We start from the raw sequence: 23,892 nt of genomic DNA on the forward strand, positions 1-23,892 counted from the left end.
GTGTAAATCTCATTAGGACAAGGTGACTTTTATCAATATATTTGCCTATATTTACCCCCAAAAATGAAATGCTAACTACTAATATGGCTATCATAAAGAACTACAAATACCACAATGAACTACAAATGCACGACTCCAACACCACCATTAAGTTTTGCCGATGACACATCAGTGGTAGTACTGATCACCAACAACGACAAGACAGTATATAGGGAGGAGGTCAAAGACCTGGCCGTGTGGTGCCAAGACAACAACCTCTCCCTCAACGTGATCAAGACTAAGGAGATGATTGTGGACAACAGGAAAAGGAGGACCGAGCACTCCCCCATTCTCATCGACAGGGCTGTAGTGGAGCAGGTTGAGAGCTTCAAGTTCCTTGGTGTCCACATCACCAACAATCTAACATGGTCCAAGCACACCAAGACAGTCGTGAAGAGGGCACAACAAAACCTATTCCCCCTCAGGAGACTGAAAAGATTTGGCATGGGTCATCACTGGGACAAGCTTCCTGCCATCCAGGACCTCTATACCAGGCGGTATCAGAGGAAGGCCCTAAAAATTGTCAGACTCCAGCCATCCTAGTCATAAACTGTTCTGGCTAGCGGTACCGGAGCACCAAGTCTAGGTCCAATAGGCTTCTAAACAGCTTCTACCCCCAAGCCATAATGCCATAACGACAGTTTCCTCCTCTCATTTGTTGACTTCTGTAACCGTAAAAGCCTTGGTTTCATGCATGTTAACATTAGAAGCCTCCTCCCTAAGTTTGTTTTATTCACTGCTTTAGCACACTCTTCCAACACGGATGTCCCAGTCGTGTCTGAATCCTGGCTTAGGAAGACCACCAAAAACCCTGAAATTTCCATCCCTAACTATAACATTTTCTGACAAAGGGGGGGGGCGGAGTTAGCCTGCAGAGTTATGTCTTACTATCCAGGTCTGTACCCAAACAATTAGAGCTTCTGCTTTTAAAAATCCACCTTTCCGTGAATTGAGGATATGGTATCGCATACCCCCTGCCAGAAAGCGTGTAGTTTTGAACACTGCCAAGTGGAATGGAGGAATGTTCCTTCATCTGAGCCACATCTAAAACATAGGGAGGATATATCTGGGTTGAACTTGTGCATTGTAGATGGGGTGATATAGAGCTGATGGAGGAAATTAAACTGGATCAGTCTGTATCTGGAGTTCAATGTGGATGTAACACCATCCCTATATAGGTCACTCCATAGATCCTCATCAAGATCAATACCCAGATCTTTTTCCCATCTAAGTCAGGGTTTATCTAGCCCAGGCAGTGTTAGTCCTGACATAAGAGCATCGTATACACGGGAAATGGTCTTGAACAGTGGTTGGTCTGCGTGGCAGAGTTGTTCAATAGGTGACATCTTAGGTAGGTTCCATTGTCCCTTGAGAGTCACCCTAATAAAGTTTCGTAGTTGTAGGTAGCTAAAGAAGTCCCTGTTAGGCAAGTGGTATTTCTGTTTCAGCTGATCAAAAGACATAAGAACTCCCTCCTCGTAACAATGTTCCAGAAGAGTGATACCATATCCTCAATTCACGAGGTTGCATTCCCTTTAGACCCGGAGGTCTGTCTACTGGGTAACTTTACTAACACCAATCTTAGGCAAAGCCATACTATAAAGCTAACAGAAGTATTGCTAGCGATTGCCCAGAAATGTATTGCATTGAAATGGAAATTGGATTCCTCCCTGCCAGTTGCAATGTGGCTATCGGAAGTTAATAGTTGTATCCCTTTGGAGAAAATCACTTACTGCTTGAGGAATAAGTTAAAGACATTTTACAGAATTTGACAACATTTTATTGACTATATGGAGAATCTCCCCCCACATCTCATTGATTGAATCTACAGTGCCTTGCGAAAGTATTCGGCCCCCTTGAACTTTGCGACCTTTTGCCACATTTCAGGCTTCAAACATAAAGATATAAAACTGTATTTTTTTGTGAAGAATCAACAACAAGTGGGACACAATCATGAAGTGGAACGACATTTATTGGATATTTCAAACTTTTTTAACAAATCAAAAACTGAAAAATTGGGCGTGCAAAATTATTCAGCCCCTTCACTTTCAGTGCAGCAAACTCTCTCCAGAAGTTCAGTGAGGATCTCTGAATGATCCAATGTTGACCTAAATGACTAATGATGATAAATACAATCCACCTGTGTGTAATCAAGTCTCCGTATAAATGCACCTGCACTGTGATAGTCTCAGAGGTCCGTTAAAAGCGCAGAGAGCATCATGAAGAACAAGGAACACACCAGGCAGGTCCGAGATACTGTTGTGAAGAAGTCGGATTTTAAAGCCGGATTTGGATACAAAAATATTTCCCAAGCTTTAAACATCCCAAGGAGCACTGTGCAAGCGATAATATTGAAATGGAAGGAGTATCAGACCACTGCAAATCAACCAAGACCTGGCCGTCCCTCTAAACTTTCAGCTCATACAAGGAGAAGACTGATCAGAGATGCAGCCAAGAGGCCCATGATCACTCTGAATGAACTGCAGAGATCTACAGCTGAGGTGGGAGACTCTGTCCATAGGACAACAATCAGTCGTATATTGCACAAATATGGCCTTTATGGAAGAGTGGCAAGAAGAAAGACATTTCTTAAAGATATCCATAAAAAGTGTCGTTTAAAGTTTGCCACAAGCCACCTGGGAGACACACCAAACATGTGGAAGAAGGTGCTCTGGTCAGATGAAACCAAAATTGAACTTTTTGGCAACAATGCAAAACGTTATGTTTGGCGTAAAAGCAACACAGCTGAACACACCATCCCCACTGTCAAACATGGTGGTGGCAGCATCATGGTTTGGGCCTGCTTTTCTTCAGCAGGGACAGGGAAGATGGTTAAAATTGATGGGAAGATGGATGGAGCCAAATACAGGACCATTCTGGAAGAAAACCTGATGGAGTCTGCAAAAGACCTGAGACTGGGACGGAGATTTGTCTTCCAACAAGACAATAATCCAAAACATAAAGCAAAATCTACAATGGAATGGTTCAAAAATAAACATATCCAGGTGTTAGAATGGCCAAGTCAATGTCCAGACCTGAATCCAATCGAGAAGCTGTGGAAAGAACTGAAAACTGCTGTTCACAAATGGTCTCCATCCAACCTCACTGAGCTCGAGCTGTTTTGCAAGGAGGAATGGGAAAAAATTTCAGTCTCTCGATGTGCAAAACTGATAGACATACCCCAAGCGACTTACAGCTGTAATCGCAGCAAAAGGTGGCGCTACAAAGTATTAACTTAAGGGGGCTGAATAATTTTGCACGCCCAATTTTTCAGTTTTTGATTTGTTAAAAAAGTTTGAAATATCCAATAAATGTCGTTCCACTTCATGATTGTGTCCCACTTGTTGTTGATTCTTCACAAAAAAATACAGTTTTATATCTTTATGTTTGAAGCCTGAAATGTGGCAAAAGGTCACAAAGTTAAAGGGGGCCGAATACTTTCGCAAGGCACTGTATATATAATCATCACATAATGTTTCACACGTAATGTATAATATGTAGCCTACGGCTGGTGATCCAATGTCTCGTTATTATTTTTTTCTTATTGTATGTTTGTATATATAATTATATATATATATATATATTTATGCTCGTCTGTTACTGTCACTTTGTCCTATCGTTGTCTGATATCTTTTCACTTTTGTTTTGAATGTTCCTAATTGGAAAATGCAAAAAGAAAATATATTTTTTTTAAATCCACCTTTCCAGGAACAAGTCTCTCACTGTTGTCGCTTTCTATAGACCACCCTCTGCCCCCAGCTGTGCCCTGGACACCATATGTGAATTGATTGCCCCCTATCTATCTTCACAGCGCGTGCTGCTAGGTGATCTAAACTGGGACATGCTTAACACCTCGGCCATCCTAAAATCTAAGCTTGATGCCCTCAATCTCACACAAATTATCAATGCCTCTGCCTGCATCCGTAATGGGTCTGCGGTCAAACGACCACCCCTCATCACTGTCAAACGCTCCCTAAAACACTGCAGCGAGCAGGCCTTTCTAATAGACCTGGCCCGGGTATCCTGAAAGGATATTGACCTCATCCGTCTGTAGAGGATGTCTGGTTATTCTTAAAAGCAACTCACCCAAGCCTCCCCCATTTCTCCTTCACCCAAATCCAGATAGCTGATGTTCTGAAAGAGCTGCAAAATCTGGACCCCTACAAATCAGCCGAGCTAGACAATCTGGACCCTCTCTTTCTAAAGTTATCTGCCGAAATTGTTGCAACCCCTATTACTAGCCTGTTCAACCTCTCTTTCGTATCGTTTGAGATTCCCAAAGATTGGAAAGCTGCCGCGGTCATCCCCCTCTTCAAAGGGGGTGAAACTCTAGACCCAAACTGCTACAGACCTATATCTATCCTACCCTGCCTTTCTAAGGTCTTCGAAAGCCAAGTTAACAAACAGATTACCGACAATTTCGAATCCCATCTTCGCTATGCAATCTGGTTTCAGGAGCTTGTCATGGGTGCACCTCAGCCACGCTCAAGGTCCTAAACGATATCATAACCGCCATTGATAAGAGACAATACTGTGTAGCCGTATTCATCGACCTGGCCAAAGCTTTCGACTTTGTCAATCACCACATTCTTATCGGCAGACTCAACAGCCTTGGTTTCTCAAATGACTGCCTCGCCTGGTTCACCAACTACTTCTCTGATACAGTTCAGTGTGTCAAATCGGAAGGCCTGTTGTCTGGACCTCTGGCAGTCTCTATGGGGGTGTCACAGGGTTAAATCCTCGGGCCGACTCTCTTCTCTGTATACATCAATGATGTCTCTCTTGCTGCTGGTGATTCTTTGATCCACCTCTACGCAGACGACACCATTCTGTATACCTCTGGCCCTTCTTTGGACACTGTGTTAACTAACCTCCAGACGAGTTTCAATGCCATACAACTATCCTTCCGTGGCCTCCGACTACTCTTAAATGCAAGTAAAACTAAATTAATGCTCTTCAACCGATCGCTGCCTGCACCTGCCCGCCGTCCAGCATTACAACTCTGGACCATTCCGACTTAGAATATGTGGACAACTACAAATACCTAGGTGTCTGGTTAGACTGTAAAGTCTCCTTACAGACTCACATTAATCATCTCCAATCCAAAATTCCAAAATTATATTGTAATTATTTCACCACCATGGCCTATTTATTGCCTTACCTCCCTTATCTTACCTCATTTGCACACAATGTACAGTGGGGCAAAAAAGTATTTAGTCAGACACAAATTGTGCAAGTTCTCCCACTTAAAAAGATGAGAGAGGCCTGTAATTTTCATCATAGGTACACTTCAACTATGACAGACAAAATTAGAAAAAATCCAGAATATCACATTGTAGGATTTTTAATGAATTTATTTGCAAATTATGGTGGAAAATAAGTATTTGGTCAATAACAAAAGTTTATCTCAATACTTTGTTATATACCCTTTGTTGGCAATGACAGAGGTCAAACGTTTTCTGTAAATCTTCACATGGTTTTCACACATTGTTGCTGGTATTTTGGCCCATTCCTCCATGCAGATCTCTAGAGCAGTGATGTTTTGGGGCTGTTGCTGGGCAACACAGACTTTCAACTCCCTCCATTTTCTATGGGGTTGAGATCTGGAGACTGGCTAGGCCACTCCAGGACCTTGAAATGCTTCTTACGAAGCCACTCCTTCGTTGCCCGGGCGGTGTGTTTGGGATCATTGTCACGCTGAAAGACCCAGCCACGTTTCATCTTCAATGCCCTTGCTGATGGAAGGAGGTTTTCACTCAAGATCTCACGATACATGGCCCCATTCATTCTTTCCTTTACACGGATCAGTCTTCCTGGTCCCTTTGCAGAAAAACAGTCCCAAAGCATGATGTTTCCACCCCCATGCTTCACTGTAGGTATGGTGTTCTTTGAATGCAACTCAGCATTCTTTGTCCTCCAAACACGACGAGTTGAGTTTTTACCAAAAAGTTCTATTTTGGTTTTATCTGACCATCCGACATTCTCCCAATCTTCTTCTGGATCATCCAAATGCTCTCTAGCAAACTTCAGACGGGCCTGGACATGCACTGGCTTAAGCAGGGGGACACGTCTGGCACTGCAGGATTTGAGTCCCTGGCGACGTAGTGTGTTACTGATGGTAGGCTTTGTTACTTTGGTCCCAGCTCTCTGCAGGTCATTCACTAGGTCCCCCGTGTGGTGTGGGATTTTTGCTCACCGTTCTTGTGATCATTTTGACCCCACGGGGTGAGATCGTGCGTGGAGCCCCAGATTGAAGGAGATTATCAGTGGTCTTAATAATATCTCATACTCACAAAATATAATTGAAACATAAATGTATGCATAGTCACATCTACACAACCAATCATGACACTTTTAATTTCAAATCATTTATTAGATGTGTTTTCTCTCTTGAAGCCTGCTTCTTCGACCGCAATTGAAAACAGAAAGAATAAAACAAAGTATCAAAATTGCACACATGGGAGCATAAATCAGATATACCATATATATGATATTCTTCAGATAGATTCTTTCACATAAAAAAGAGCACCTAAAATTGAGATTACAGCATCTCATGGAACCATGATAACATTTGTGCCCTTATTTTGGATGTGGGTGATTCGTCACGAACTAGGACCAAAAAAAAGACCAATGTTTGGGGGATTTTCACTTAATTTAATCCATAGAATGGTCCTTTTGGAGGAAGTATTGTTGACATTTGTATCTAAAAGCTTAATTGAGAAATAATACAAGTTGGCATATAACCCTCCTTTAAAACTCCATAAAGCAAAACTTGGTGTCATATGAAGCGTTGCCGCTTGCTCTGCAACATGAGATGCATTTTGATTTCAATAACAATTTTCCTATTAATTAATGAATATTGAAAAATATAAACATAAATATTGAAATATACAATTTGAATTTGGCTAATATTTTAATGTATTGTACATCTGGCAAATCACCAGAAGAGGGTGACCATTTTGAATCCATTTTCACATTCACTCTGTTACAAATTGGATCATATCTCTAAAAATAGCAGAGATCCCACTCTGGAACTTTGATATGTCCGTAGAGTATATTACGTTCAACAATATATTAAACATTTTGCTAAATCCCAATTTTTTTTCTTCAATATTCATAAATTAATACGAATATTGTTATTGAAAACAAAATGCTACTCATATTACAAAGCAAGCGGTGAAGCTTCCTATGACACCAATGTTTTCTTTGTAGCACCTACAGATAAAACATTAGGGAGTCTTAAAGGAGACCTGGGTAAGGCCAAACCGTCAACTTTGATAAATGATTGGTCAATTATGCTTTTATATACAAATGTCAAATATACGTCAACAATCCATACTCCAAAGGACCATTCTATATATTAAATGTCTGAAAATCATGGTCTTTTTTTCCCACCCATATCACATAATAACATAATAACACCAGAGACCCAAACATAATACCTTTTCCATTCAAAACTATACAGTCAAAGTACTATAGATACAGTACATAGATTACTGTTTTTCATCCTACCACATTAATTCCACTAGTGGTTAAAAATAAAAACTTGTAATGGTGATCATTCCATCATGTATCGTCAGGTTTTTCAATCATGTGCATTAAGTCTCGCTTAAATCCACTTTGTGGTTCAAACAGAAACCGTAATTGAACAAAAGTGAATTGTCATCATGTTACATATAGCCATGGTTTGCCAGAAACTACTGTGCCTTCAGAAAGCATTTACACCCATCGACTTTTTCCACATTTTGTTGTGTTACAGCCTGAATTTAAAATTGAGATCTTGTGTCACTGGCCTACACAAAAATACCCCATTTAATGTCAAATAGGAATTATGTTTGTAATTTATTTATTTTTTTAAACAATTTAATAGAAAATACTGCTCAGGGATTTCACCATGAGACCAATGCTGACTTTAAAACAGTTACAGAGTTGAATGGCTGTGATAGGAGAAAACTGAGAATGGATCAACAACATTGTAGTTACTCCACAATACTAACCTAAATGACAGAGTGAACTGTTGCCTAGTTAAATAAAGGTTAAAAGAAGGAAGCCTATACAGAATAAAGATATCCCAAAACATGCAATCCTGTTTGCCATAAGGCACAACACATCACTGAGTACCACTCTTCATATTTTCAAGCATGGTGGTGGCTGCATCATGTTATGGATATGGTTGTCATTGGCAAGGACTAAGGAGTTTTACATTTAAATGTTTCTTTTTTTTAAACGGAATAGACCTAAGCACAACCAACATCCTAGAAGAAAACCTGGTTCAGTCTGCTTTCAAACAGACACTGGGAGACAAATTCACCTTTCAGCAGGACAATAAGGGAAAGGGGATATCTACTCAGTTGCATAACTGAATGCATTCAACCGAAATGCGTCTTCTGCATTTAACCCATTCCCTCTGAATCAATAACCTATAAATAATATATAATAAAATATACACTGGAGTTGCTTACCAAGATGGTATTGAATGTTCCTGAATGGCCTAGATACAGTTTTGACTTAAATAGGGTTGAAGATCTATGGCAGGACTTGAAAATGACTTTCTAGCAATGATTAACAACCAACTTGAAAGAGCTGGATGTATTGGGTCTGGGGTGTGAATGAATATGTGTAAATTAGATGTAAAATTAAAAAATAAAAATAAATGTTTTCACTTTGTCATTATGGGCTATTGTGTGTAGATGGGTGAGAAATAAAATATATTTAATCAATTTTGAATTCAGGCTTTAGCAAAACAAAATGTGGAATAAGTCCAGGTGTATGAATACTTTCTGAAGGCACTGTACAGATGAGGGATGTTCACAAGACTCAAAATGTATCTTGGACTTGTGGATGACCTGATCTTTATATCATCTGTATGAGCAAATCAAGCAGCCACAGGGACCAGATGATATAAGCGTCACTGAGAATACGTCCAAAATGACATCCTAATCCCTTTATAGTGCACTACTTTTGACCAGGGCCCATAGGGCTCCGGTCAAAAGTAGTGCCCTAGAGGGAATGCAGCCTGAATCGTTACAGTGCTTATGCAACGTTTATATACAGTAGGGCCATTGTGTTGTTGAACTAAGCTAAATAAAACTAAACTGACCGGACCCTTTTACAATACTTTTGTAGTAATCCACTAACTTGCATTGACATGTGATTATCACCCAACAGTACACACCTGATGGTAAAAATACACTTTTATATATTCAAACGTATAGGCTACAATATGTACTGTGCTTTCATATTTCCTTTGCACTTCTACCTTGAAATAGAGAAGTAAAATAAAAAAGTCCAGTCAGGTTCTGCTACATGCGCCATCATTCAACTCATAAACTGCTCAAAACCATCATTTTTTAAATTCAAAACCAATAGTCCCTGACCCTAAGTAAAATAAAACATTGAACATCAAAAAAGATTACCAACATTAATTATATCATTTTAAATAAACAAAATACAGGAAACAAAAATCTAATATGAAACATCACTTGGGCTATTTGGCGAGCTGACATCTACCGATGGCAAGACTCATCTGTAAAATGGAGAGATAAAGAGGAGTTATGAGACACAATTCAGATACAGGTATGGAATGGACAACCACATTTCATGACTAACTGAGGGGTGTATTCACTAGGAACCAAATGGATGCAAATGGACGAAAACGGAGAGGGACTAAGCTGAACGCTTGTTTTGTTGCAAAAAGTTTTCCATTGCAGAATGTTTTGCTAAGGTTTGCACTAATGAATACACCCTGTGTATGCAGGTATTCAGCTAAATGGAAGGGAGTGACATATACTGACCTATTCTCAGCACTCTCAGGCCAGCCGCTGCTCCCACGTTCCTGCTGCTCCCGGACACAAACACTCCTCTCTCCTCCTCCTCCTCTTCCTCCTGCACCTCATCCTCCTTCCCTTTCTCCTGACCTGGTATGGGGTAAGGGGTAAAGGCTATCATAGAGGCCTCTGATGGGTATTCAAAAACCTGCTCCAGCTGGGTCTCGTCGAAACACACCTTCACCTGGAGGGGGCGGACAAGACAGACACAGGAGAGAGGCTTAGTACAGTGCACCCAATAGAGACACACCCTTACAGACAGCCTGACCACATTGCAGTGTTACTTAATCAGGATGGACATGCTTCAAGAACAATTAATAGCAAGAAATGACCTGTACTTTCCCAGTGTTCCCCTTATTTAGTATGAAAGGGTGATGTGGAAAGCACCCATTAAAACGGCATGATTAAGTTGCACTGAGTCAGACCCTTCCTGACAAAAATGTATGTAACCTACAATTTGTTTACTTAGCACGGATATGAGAGATTATTTTGGTGTAAACAACATTGCTGCCTGCACCGAACAGTAGGAAAACCTGGCCCCTGCCTCGTACATTATATTATAGGTTGTTATAGTACATTATATTACAGGTTGGTGTAGTACATCCATACCGTAGTGCATTTATATTCACCACAAACTGACTGACCATACACTCCTGATAATAACCTGGTGTGAGAGACGTTGGACGAATCAAGCTCAGGCCCAGAAGGTTAATCCCTGACTGAACTGATTGACCCAGGCTAACACAGCAGGGTAGAACATGGAGGAGAGACAGAGAACCAGAGAGAGAGAGAGGAAGAAAGGAAGCACACTGTGCCAATCGCTAATCCCCACAGTCACATCGGAACCTTTACAAATACTCGTAAAAATGTCTTACACAGGATGTGGGGCAGCCACTGTCTATGAGAATGGTACCTCGGTCTAGTTTGAGAGAAAGAGATACTGTATGACAAGGGAGCCTTGGGATTGAAGAGGGGGGAGACAGAGGATCTGAACAAGGATGACGAGGAGAGCGTAAGTCACCCCCCTCTGTAAGATGATGCCGGTGCTCGGTGGAGCTGACGTCAAACAGTCTCAGCAACGTGAGCAACAGGTGGCCAGGAAGCACCAATAGGCTACGAAAGGGTTACAGCAGGACGACTATAGTAAAGGAGAGCTGTGCTTAACCGCTATGAGTATATTACAGGATTTGGTCCCAAACTGACACAAAGGAAACAATTTTGGGGGGTTTTCTCATTACTCAGTGTGGACTAAGTGGGTGAGATTGATTCAGGCAAAAAAAATGTAATCACCTTCATTTAACCAGGTAGGCTAGTTGAGAATAAGTTCTCATTTACAACTGCGACCTGGCCAAGATAAAGCAAAGCAGTTTGACACATACAACCACACAGAGTTACACATAGAATAAACAAACATACAGTCAATAATACAGTAGAAAAAGTCTATATACAGTGTGTGCAAATGAGGTAGGATAAGGGAGGTAAAGGCAATAAATAGGCCATGGTGGCAAAATAATTACAATATAGCTATTTAACATTGGAATGGTATGAGGTAGTTGGATGGGCTATTTACAGATGGGCTATGTACAGGTGCAGTGATCTGTGAGCTGCTCTGACAGCTGGTGAGGGAGATATGAGTCCAGCTTCAGTAATTTTTGCAGTTCGTTCCAGTCATTGGCAGAAGAGAACTGGAAGGAAGGCGGCCAAAGGAAGAATTGGCTTTGGGGATGACCAGTGAGATATACCTGCTGGAGTGCGTGCCACGGGTGGGTGCTGCTATGGTGACCAGTGAGCTGAGATAAGGCGGGGCTTTACCTAGCAGAGACTTGTAGATGACCTGGAGCCAGTGGGTTTGGCGGTGAGTATGAAGGCCAGCCAACGAGAGCATACAGGTCGCAGTGGTGGGTAGTATATGGGGCTTTGGTGACAAAACGGATGGCACTGTGATAGACTGCATCCAATTTGTTGAGTAGAGTGTTGGAGGCTATTTTGTAAATGGAAGTAAGTATAATAATGCATCCAATTAGGTTTGGATGTACTTGGAAGATCGGTCGTAGTATCTGTCCATTCAGTTACAGCACTGATTATCATGAAATGGAGTCATGATGAGGAATAATCCACATCCTACAGCATAGTCGTTTAATAAACAACACTGCATTATTTATTCTTTCAAACACAAAATGTATTTTGGGCAGAGTGGGGTATGTCGAGCAATTTTTTACTTTCAGCATCACTACATCAAGGGAAATATAATATTCTTTCTAAAAAATATACAGTCAGAAGTTTACATACACTTAGGTTGGAGTCATTAAAAATTGTTTTTCGACCCCTTAACCACAAATTCCTTGTTAACAAACTATAGTTTTGGCAAGTCGGTCAGAACATCTACTTTGTGCATGACAGTCATTTTTCCAACAATTGTTTACAGACAGATTATTTCACTGTATCACAATTCCAGTGGGTCAGAAGTTGACATACACTAAGTTAACTGTGCCTTTGAACAGCTTGGAAGATTCCAGAAAATTATGTCATGGCTATAGAAGCTTCTGATAGGCTAATTGACATCATTGGAGTCAATTGGAAGTGTAGCTGTAGATGTATTTCAAGGGCTACCTTCAAACTCAGTGCCTCTTTGCTTCACATCATGGGAAACTCAAAAGAAATAAGCCAAGACCTCAGAAAAATAATTGTGGACCTCCACAAGTCTGGTTCATACTTGGGAGCAATTTCCAAACACCTGAAGGTACCACATTCATCTGTACAAACAATAGTACGCAAGTATTAACACCATGGGCCCACACAGCTGTCATACCGCTCAGGAAGGAGACGCGTTCTGTCTCCTAGAGATGAACGTACTTTGGGGCGAAAAGTGCAAATCAATCGCAGAACAACAGCAAAGGACCTTGTGAAGATGCTGGAGAAAACAGGTACAAAGTATCTATATCCACAGTAAAACGAGTCCTATGTCGACATAACCTGAAAGGTCGCTCAGCAAGGAAGAAGCCACTGCTCCAAAACCACCATAAAAAAGACAGACTACAGATTGCAACTGCACATGAGGACAAAGATCATACTTTTTGGAGAAATGTCCTCTGGTCTGATGAAACAAAAATATAACTATTTGGCCATAATGACCCTCGTTTTGTTTGGAGGAAAAAGGGGGCGGCTTGCAAGCCGAAGAACACCATCCCAACACCACCCAACCGTGAAGCACGAGGGTGGCAGCATCATGTTGTGGGGGTGCTTTGCTGCAGGAGGGGCTGGTGCACTTCAGAAAATAGATGTCTTCATGAGGAAGTAAAATTATGTGGATATATTGAAGCAACATCTCAAGACATCAGTCAGGATCCCAGACATATTCAAAGCTTGGTCGCAAATGGGTCTTCCAAATGGACAATGACCCCATGCATACTTCCAAAGTTGTGGCAAATTGGTTTAAGGACAACAAGTCAAGGTATTTGGAGTGCCCATCACAAAGCCCTGACCTCAATCCTATAGAAAATGTGTCGGCTGAACTGAAAAAGCTTGTGCGAGCAAGGAGGCCTAGAAACCTGGCTCAGTTTCACCAGCTCTGTCAGGAGGAATGGGCTAAAATTCACTCAACTTATTGTGGGAAGTTTGTGGAAGGCTACCCGAAATGTTTGACACAAGTTAAACAATTTAAAGGCAATGCTACCAAATACTAATTGAGTGTATGTAAACTTTTGACCCACTGGGAATGTGATGAAAGAAATACAAGGTGAAATAAATCATTTTCTCTACTATTATTCTGACATTTTACTTTCTTCAAATAAAGTGGTGATCCTAACTGACCTAAGACAGGGAATTTTTACTAGGATTAAATGTAAGAAATTGTTTAGTTTAAATGTATTTAGCTAAGGTGCATGTAAACTTCCGACTTCAACTGTATCTACATATATTTCAGGATGTTGTGTATCCCTGGAAATAATCAGAATTCATGTAAACATAATAGTTTTGAAAACATGGCTTGTCCAAAAAAATTGGTCTCTTGGCACAACCTACCCCGGATAAATTGCAATTGTGTTCGTTGTCTATAGTTTATGCCTGCCCATACCATAACCTCACAGCCACCATGGGGCACTCTGTTCACAATGTTGACATAAGTAAACCCCTCGCCAACACAACGCCATACACATGGTCGGCAGTTGTGAGGCCGGTTGGACGTACTGCCAAATTCTCTAAAATGACATTGGAGGAGGCCTATGGTAGAGAAATGAACATTACATTTTCTGACAACAGCTCTGGTGGACATTCCGGAAGTCAGCATGCCAATTGCACACTCCCTCAAAACTTGAGGCATCTGTGGCATTGTGTTGTGTGACAAAACTGTACATTTTAGACTTTTATTGTCCCCAGCACAAGCTGCACCTGTGTAATGATCATGCTGTTTAATCAGCTTCTTGATATTCCACACTCGTCAGGTGGATGGATTATCTTGGCAGAGGAGAATTGCTCACTAACAGGGATTTTTGAGGAATAAGCTTTTTGTGCATATGGAATATGTCTGGGATCTTTTATTTCAGCTCATGAAACATGGGAACAACACTTTACATGTTGCATTTATATTTTTGTTCAGTGTACTTATTTTACTGTAAATGTGATCATACTTGACTATTTTTATTCACAAATGCAAGTGAAATGCTCGCACTATGTAGCCCTGACCACCCGCCAATGTGGCTGGTGAAATAGACATCTTACCCCCCTATATTTGCTATTTCTCTGTCTCTATCGTTCAGAGGAAGTGAACAGGCCTGAAAGAGGAAATATCCAGTCATGGGTCCAAAATGTCACCCTTTTCTCTGTATAGTGCACTACTTTTGACCAGGGCCCATAGGGAACTGGTGAAAAGTAGTGCACTATGTAAGGAATAGGATGCCATTTGGGACTCGATCATGCAGTGTCTCAGCTAGGGAGTCACAAGGTTGTTGAGTTTCCCCTCACTCCACTTCTCTTTAACCCCACCCTCCTGTTTCACTGACAAATGAGAGACTGTTCCTCTTCAATCGCACCAAATTTGGGCCCGATGACAATTTTTAAATGGGAAATTAGGTTACAGTAGGACAGTATCAATAGTCGATGTTGCGAAAACTATACAATAAACATGGTGAGAGCTTCCTCAACTTTACTGCCATGGCTAAATTAACAAGTCAATCATTAATTCCTTAGCCTAGATTTCCAACAAGACTTGGAAGGATGACATTGGCAAATGCTGCTGTCATATGCCAAGAGGTCAACGTTGTCAAAAGTGTTTGCCAAAATTCCAATGCAGCAAAACAAACTCAGCAGAAACAGGAAAATACAAAGGAAGACTTGTCGGAAAGGCAACAAGGGCAGACTCATTGAAAGACAGGATCTGTCAGAGGAAGTAACCTGCAATGCAATGGTGTGAGTCAGGCCAAGGATCTGTGTAGCATCTTGCATTATGTACAGAAAATTAGATGAAAAAAAGAAGCTGATAAGCTAAATGCCTATACAATAGCAAAGTGTTTTACATTAAAAGTCATGCTGTCTGAGTAAAGTACAGTACATAAGCCATAAAGGTTTAAGTATTTAACAATAGATATACACTGAGTATACCAAACATTAGGAACCACCCCTTTTGCCCTCAGAACAGCCTCAATTTGACGTGGCATGGACGACTCTACAAGGTGTCGAAAGCATTCCACAGGGATGCTGGCCCAAGTTCAATCCAATGCTTCCCACAGTTCTGTCAAGTTGGCTGGACTTCCTTTGGGTGATGGGCCATTCTTGATACACACGGGAAACTGTTGAGCGTGAAAAACCCAGCAACATTGCAGTTCTTGACAAAAAAACGGTGCGCCTGGTACCTACTACCATACCCTGTTCAAAGACACTTAATTATTTTGTCTTTCCCATTCACCTTTTAAATGGCATGTCTTAATTGTCTCAAGGCTTAAAAATGGTTCTTTACCCTGTCTCTTACCCTTCATTTACAACGATTGAAGTGGATTTATCAAGTGACTTCAATAAGGAATCATAGCTTTTACCTGGATTCAGTCTATGTCATGGAAAGAGCAAGTGTCCTTAATGTTTTGTATACTCAGTGTATACTGTATACCGTAATATCTCTAAATATGCATATTCTCTTCTACCTCGCTATATAAACAGATTACACCAGACTCCCGCCACTCTCTTATTCAGAGGGGTTGGGTTAAATGCGGAAGACACATTTCAGTTGAAGGTATTCAGCTGTACAACTGACTAGGTATCCCATTTGAACTTTCCCGTTCTTCCCATTCTAAAGCTCCATTCGTGTGGGGAGACTGCCAAGCCTGGTCTTTAGTTCTGCTCTGATGAGCCACTTTGTTATGGAGGTGTCCTAATTAAAGTACTCCAAAAGACTCTGTCCGTGTCTGAAATGGTGCCCCATTCCATATGTAGTGCACTACTTTTGGCCAGGGCCCATGAGGGATAGGGTGCCATTGTAGGGGATAGGGAGCCATTTCACAAGCAACCTCTCTCTAACAGGCTATTGCTCCGACTGTTTTCATTTCATTGCACAAAAAGGATGTTGCAATGGGGAGAGGGGGGGGGGGGGGGGGGGGCAATTCATCTATTGTGGGATAACATGTCTTTCTAGATGAAACAGAAAGAAGTGATGATTGATTCACAACCCACATAGCTCCTCTATGCAAAACTTCAAGTTAGACAGACAGAAAGAGATAAGGAGGAGGAGGAGTGCTCTGGCTGAGTGGCTCTGTCATTGTGGTTTCCTCTCCACTTTTTCTGCTCTCTCAAGTGTTACATGAAGGCTCATTTGAAATAGACTGTTAGCACTAGACATTACAGTTACCCTAACAAATTATTTATACAGGGTTTATAATTAGTTTATTACTAAACGAGACCAGAGCCACCGCTACTAGTAGGCTACTTTACAGCTGAGAATCATGATGTCGTGCTTGATAAGGCTTTAACAGGCTTAGCTCAGTCGACGTGTTCTAACTCCTCAGTGCAATCAAACGGGATGTCCTAATGCTAGCGAAAGGGCAAGGGGGGGGGGGGGGGTGGGGGGGGGGGGCATTCTGGGGACTGGAGGTTCAAATGGAGGCAGGAGGGAAGAGGTGAAGTTTTCTGATAGTCACAGTACGCCCATAACATATTGATAATCTATTGAAGCCATTTTCTGCAATTTTTTTTGTTTGTTTGTTTTTGGTCTTTATTAAACCCAACCTTAGGGGAGGGGATCCATGATCATCACTACAAGATATGATCATCACTACAAGATATGATCATCACTACAAGAGGCCTTTCTAGGGGGTTTTTCCTAGCCACTGTGCTTCTACACCTGCATTGCTTGCTGTTTGGGGTTTTAGGCTGGGTTTCTGTACAGCACTTTGTGACATCAGCTGATGCAAGAAGGGATTTATACATACATTTGATTTGATGTGATACATCATCAATACAATTTGCAGGCATATGACCCCACTACACTCACCCCTTTGGGAGTCCCTTTGGGAGTCTTGACCAGGCAAGACTTATCCAGGTTCTGATATCCGCCGATCACTTCGATCTCCTCCGTAGTGGGGTATCTCTTCTTGCCTCTCTCTACTATCTCGGTTAGGACAGGCATCTGGGACTTGGCAGACGTCTTGACTGGGGGTCCTGAGGATACTGAAACTGATTCCACGGCTTCCCCTCCAACAGGCTTCCTTGGGGTGATGGTGATGGTGGTGCCCCTCTTGACCTGCTGGCCTCCAGAGCCTGTTCTGATGGTGAAATGGATTGGAGAAGGCGAAGGGGAGGGAGAGACGGAGGGGGACTGGGGTGGGGAGGGTGAGCATGGGGAGGATGATGTGCTGGGTGGGACTCCCTGGTCTGGGTGTAATGAGTTCTCATGAGAGGGGGTCAGGAGAGATCTGGAGTTGATGGTAATGGATCGGGCACGATTGGGTTGAGGAGGCCTTTCAGAGGGCAACTGCGGATTAGACTGACATTTTCTTGGATTTAGAGGTGTTTGCTGGTCCTTTTGCCTCGGATGCATCTGTTGAGGTTCCTTATTAGGCTGGTTGTGTGATATCCTTGTGCTTTGCTGAGCTTCAGACTCTTTAGCTTTCAAATTATTTTTTTTACTAAAAGTCGACTGTGCTGCGTTGTCGTCGTGTGATAGTCTCTGTACTTCCTGTTGTTCTCGCAACTGAAGCTGTTCCACCTGACGCTGTATTTTCTGAAGTCCGGAATTCTCATCACAAGAGGCCTTATTTCCAGATGCCCCACCACCACCCCACAGCTGCTTCTGTGTCAGCATCCCAACGGATCTCTCCAGACTGCTTGGCTCCTGTTGTTCTGCTGATATGCGGGACTGTACCTTGGGTGTATGTATAGGGATAGGCCTATCCACGGTCATCTCACTCATGCACACCGCCGTCCTGGACCCCACTGTTTTCAGGTTATAGATCCGGCTCATCTCAGCAAGAGAAGGGGAGAAAGAGTCTGAGGGTGAAGGAGAGGGGGAAGGAGGCAGATAATGCAACCTGTCCTCTTCCTCCAAGAGTTTATCCTCTCCTACTTCTCCTCCTCTGCCTCTGGTGTCCTGTTTTGTCTGCCGACCCCTGTCACACCGTAACTCATCTACTACATGTTTTATTGGATCTTCCTCTCTCTCGATCGTGTGATCGCTTTCTTCCTCTCCTTTGACAGATTGCGAGAATGAGAGAGGAACAGGAAGCTCAGGGTCGGCTTTTGACACGCTCGCTTCCTGTGTGACGTAAAACTGAGTGGATGTTGTCTGCTGTGCAGAGCCTTCCTGTCTCTGTCTCTCTCGCCCCATTTCGTTCCCCCTCTCTCCTTCATCACACCTATCTGAACTTGAAGCTCTTCTAACCCTTCTAGTCCCAGCCCTTTTCATTCCCTCAGTCGCATCTCCATCATCCCCCGTTGCTACCGCTCCCTCCGTGTTCCTCAGCCTCTCCTTCTCCCTCTGCCGGATTTTCTCTCGCAGGGATTCGATACGAGACAAAGGCTTGCCGATCCTCCAACTATCCCTCCTCTCCACACCTTTCCCTCCCTCTCCTTCGCAGCTCTGGTCGTCGTCGCTTTGGAGGCTTGGCCTTTTGTTCTCTAATACCTCCTCCACACCGTAGAACACTGTCCTGGGTATGTGTCGCTCAAGTGGCGTTGGAGGGATTCCAACTGAGGCAACGTGCTTTGGAGACTTGGGAGACTCAGGGGTCACTTCCTGGACGGACATTTCGGGGCAGACGTGACTGTGCACGTGTGTGCCAGGTGAGTGTGTGCTCTCCTTGCTCACCTCACTTGGCACCCTGTAAGCTTTGCTCCCTCTCACATTCTCTGTGTCCTCCCTCGTCACACGTTTGCGATCCTGAGTTAATGATTGGGTCCCTTTGTGATTGTCAAGTTCGTTGGCTGTCTCTCCGACTCTCCCTGTCTTGTTGATAAGATCCCCCGTGTGCTGTGATAGTGCTGACTTGGTTGAATGGTTCCCTGGCGCTCCTTGACTACTACGCCAATCTGTTCCTCTGTGTGCCACAGCGCTGAGCAAGGTGGTTGAACACTCTGTCAATGCTGAGACACGTCTGTAATGGCTTTCGACAGACTGAGGAGGACTGGCTCTGTCTACAGAGAGGGTGATCACACAGTTTTGCTGAGTTGTTTCAACTGACATTGTGCAGTCCCTTACTTCTGACATCCTCTTGGCATCCCTTGCATCTGATCCTCTTCTAATGGCTTCTGACCCCCTTCTGTCCCTCACTTGAGGTTCTGCCTGTCTTCCAACCACCACCTCTCTCTCTGTGCTCCTCGCCCTCTCCATCCCTCTCCCTCTTTCTTCTGTCATTCGCTTTACCTCTCTTTCCACTGCTCTCTCTCGCCCATCGTGTTTGATGGGCACTCCTTGCGCAAATGAGGCCTCTGTGTTTTTAACTGAGGCCCTTGTAAACCCTGCCTCCTCACACATATTCTGTGTTAGTTCCTCTGTCCCCGTGTTCCCATATTCTAACTCCACTCGTGTTACAACCTCGACCCCATGGTCAGTCTCTTTCCCTGTGTAACTTTCCAACGCAGGCTGTCTCTCAGGCTGCCCCTCTTCCTCCCTGTCTGTTTTTATGAATCCCTCTCTATGCTTCCCTACCCACTCTTTATCTGAAAACCGGGTCCAGCCCCCCTGCTTGCCTCCCCTCTCTGACCATTCCCCCTCCACTACATCTCCCCGAGGTGCCACCCTCCTGTCTGAACATGTCCTCTCCACCACCTTCCTATCGTGGTTCCCCTCATCCTGCATGCCATTCTCCTTTGTGCATATCACCTGGTCAGAGAAGCTGAATGACCGCTTGGGCACACCCCTGAATCCTGCACGTTTCTCCTCCCCTCTCCTGTCTCCATCATTGTCCTCGTCCAGACCAAAATTGTCTCTGTCCCTGCCAGGCCGGCTGAAACAATCTGAGCTTTTAGACCGGGACGGGGGCTTTGGATGTTCCCTGAATTTCTTTGTATGTTCCCCAAATTTACTCAGCAGCTCACTCACCCTAACTCTTCTCTCATTGTGGATACTGTCATCTGTGTCACCACATCTCCTATCCTCTTGTTCTGAAGCTGTGTGTGTTCGTGGTCGGTCTTTCTCCCTCAAGTTCTCCCTCTCTTTATCTTTCATCATCAACCACGCCACCTCTCTCTCCAGACCCCTCTCACAGTCCTTTCTTCCATCTTTATTGCACTTTGCCTCTCTCTCTCCCTTCTCTTTGCCATCTCCTTCCCTGCCTGCCCCTTTTAGACTTCCACTCCTGCAGTCCTCAGTGCCAGCTAAGGGTTTAATTACCAATCCCACTGATGCTCGGATCTCCGTGACACTCCCTCCACCAGAAAGAAACTCCTTGAGGTCCATCTTTATGTCTCTCTTTTCCTGCTCCTCTTCCATCACCTCCCTCTCCCACTCTCTCCTTCTACCCCTCCTTTCATCACTGCCCTTTCTGTCCTGTTCAATAATGATGATGTTGTCTGCTCTGATGGTACGAAGGCCTGGGACTAGTGGATGGGGGTACTTGGGGTTTTGAGGATCTGAGTCTCCCTCCTCCCTCTCCTCCTCCTTTCTCCCTCTCGGGCATTCCCTTTCCCTGTCTCTCACGGTGTCCCGGCTCGTCTCTCTTCCGGCACTTCTGTCCCTTTCTCTGCCCCTACTCCGTTCCCTGTATTGCTGTAGTTTTAATTCTATATCTCTTCCCCTCCCAGACTCCCCATCATGACCTTTGACATGGCCTCTTTCCTTCTCCTTTTCCCTCTCTCTCCCTACTTCTATTTCCTGCTCATTCCCTTTCTCGTGGCCCATCTCCCCAGCCATCTCTTCTTCTCTTCCCCTTCTCAACCCGCCATGCGTGCGAATGAATGGATTTTGTTGGACAGTGGTGATGGTCTCCCTTAACAGCTGACTCTGCGGTTTAGACTCTTCATCCAGCCAAGGCCCTGTGACGTCTGGGCTGAGTGGTGATTCACTATCCAGCTGCACCAGTGTAGCGCTGTCTGGGTCACTCACAGCATCAGAAGGGGACCTGCCCTCCTTGACTTGGAGGGGGCCCTCTCTTTCCTTGTCCCCAAAACTCTCCTGTTTCATTCTTCTCCTCTGGATGATCCCTCGTTTCCAAACAGGCATGCTGGCGAGTTTGGCCTCCTCCTCTTTTTCTCTCTTCTCTCGCTCCTCCTCCTCCCTCCTCTTTCTCTCCAGCAGGAGTTGTTTCCATTCCGGTAAAGAGGAGACAGACATAACAGAGAAGAGCTTTTGCTTTTGGCAAGATTCCTAATCGTCCTCTCGTTTGATGCTCCGGCAACAGTTCTGTCAAAAAGGACACAGCAAGATGTTCATAAAAAATATAATAACCATATGTTGTGATTTAATTTGTATAGCATATTCCTTGTGACTCACTTTGCTTTCAAATCCGAATAGATGTTTTTATTGAAATGTAGCTTACTAACAGGTCTACTTTGTATATTTCTATGACATCATGTGTAGAGGCTATGTAACTCAACCACGTAGCCTATTTACTGGATTACATTTTACACAGGCTTCGTCCTCCCCTCATGGTTACTTTCCCTAATCATAAAAAGTTAACATACCATCGACGCATAGTTATTATGGAGAGATTTCAGTGCCAACAGAAATGGCATGTGAATTCCATCATTTTGCACAAATTGAATCATTTAATTAAAACCGGGAATGGAACGGCTGTCCTTAGAAGGGCCATGACAGGGCTATTCAACTATATTCTTATGTGCGACAAATTGATCATAGAGGAAAACAGAAGGCATGTCCATGTTCCAGAGAGTCTTAGCTTTCAGGAATGGGGTTAAAATGCTAGAGCTTAAATTATTGTTAATCTATCTGCACTGTTCAATTTACAGTAGCTATTACAGTGAAATAATACCATGCTATTGTTTGAGGAGAGTGCACAATTATGAACTTTGAAAATGTATTAATAAACCAATTAGGTACATTTGAGCAGTCTTGATAGAATATTTTGAACCGATATGCAATGGTTCATTGGATCAGTCTAAAACCTATAACATACACTGCTGCCATCTAGTGTGCAAAATCGAAATTTAGCCTGTGCTGGAATAATACATTATGGCCTTTCTCTTGCATTTCAAAGATGATGGTACAAAGTACAAAAAAAGTATGTTTTTTCTTTGTATTATATTTTACCAGACCTAATATGTTATATTCTCCTACATTCATTTCACATTTCCAAAAACGTCTAAGTGTTTCATTTCAAATGATATCAAGAACATGCATATCCTTGCTTCAGGTCCTGATCTACCAGGCAGTTAGATTTCGGTATGCCATTTTAGGCGAAAATTTAAAAAAAGGGTCACATCCTTAACAGGTTTGTAACATGCACACTATGCCTCTGCACGTTTGCACTCCAAACGTTCCCCACAATTTCGCACTCCTTGTTTTAAACCTGGGGGCAAAGGATGTTAAAAAAGCGTCCTCCAAACTTACCAAATCCTTGGTATTCCGCAGTAATGCTTTATATCCCCCTCTGTGTCGATTTGAGAGTTTTCATCTTCTGAATGAAGAGCGACTGTGTACCTCCCGTCGTGCGTAATGCGCTCGAGATACTACCTCGAAGGTTGTTCTGTATCTAGCTTCCGATGTAGTTGATTAATCGATGTCAACAAGTCAGGATTAATAATGTTCATATGGTTCCGTTATTTAAAGATGACCTCGCAGTGAATCAGTGTATATACACTTAAAACACCTCAATTGGTAGTAAATATTCCCCGGCTGCAGTGCTGTCCGACAACTGTAATCCTATAATTACATTAAATCCCGTCAGGGGAGTTAGTGGCACACACCATATTGGCCGACCTAATAAAAGGCGTTTAAAGAAGACTCCCGTCTGCCGGTCACCCACCCCTCATCCCTACGTCCCACTAATTGGAAGAGAGAGAGAGGAAATAAGGAGAGAAGGGGGTCACCGCAGTCAGACGGTGATGCTGACAGTCAGGATTGTGGTGATGAGAGTTACCCGATGTGATGTGAAAAACTTCAACCCGTCGTCCCGGGGGGAATTCATCGTAAATTCTGGATAACATCAAAGTGGCCTACACTAGGATACACGCTCAGGAAATCAATCAGTCTGTTATGTAAGATAATCTGCAGGCTCAGCTACAGTAGTTAGCCCAGATCAGACAGTTGAGGAATCATGCATAAGAGAATAGCCTAGACTACATCAATGGTAAGAGCCTAAATCAAAGTTAAAATAACTAAAAAAAAAGACATGTACAGCGCTCCCGCACACTGACTCTGTACCGGTACCCCAATAGCCTCGCTATTGTTATTTTACTGCTGCTTTTTAATTATTTGTTACTTTATTTCTTAGTTTTGGGGGGATTTTTCATAACTGCATTGTTGGTTTAAGGGCTTGTAAGTAAGCGTTTCACGACTAACATTTGATTTGAAATGTATTGCTGCTTGCATTTATTGACATTTTGTTGTAGTTGCTTATCATTTGTTTCAGTGCAATATCTTAAATGTATC

The 23,892-nt window shown here is 43.0% G+C and overlaps 1 protein-coding gene across 1 annotated transcript; it reads right to left on the reverse strand.

Moving 5' to 3' along the window:
• Positions 1 to 8,502: 8,502 nt before the first annotated feature.
• On the reverse strand, positions 8,503 to 21,935 carry ppp1r18 (protein phosphatase 1, regulatory subunit 18). The gene is made up of 3 exons (XM_036971417.1): positions 17,341 to 21,935; positions 9,834 to 10,050; positions 8,503 to 9,565 (listed from the first exon to the last, which is right to left on the reverse strand). Exons 1-3 carry the CDS (start codon positions 21,613 to 21,615, stop codon positions 9,546 to 9,548), a joined length of 4,512 nt encoding a protein of 1,503 aa, XP_036827312.1. The 5' UTR covers positions 21,616 to 21,935; the 3' UTR covers positions 8,503 to 9,545.
• Positions 21,936 to 23,892: the final 1,957 nt, after the last annotated feature.

This window comes from Oncorhynchus mykiss, chromosome 32 (assembly GCF_013265735.2).
Source record: "Oncorhynchus mykiss isolate Arlee chromosome 32, USDA_OmykA_1.1, whole genome shotgun sequence".
Classification (NCBI taxonomy): Eukaryota; Metazoa; Chordata; class Actinopteri; order Salmoniformes; family Salmonidae; genus Oncorhynchus; species Oncorhynchus mykiss.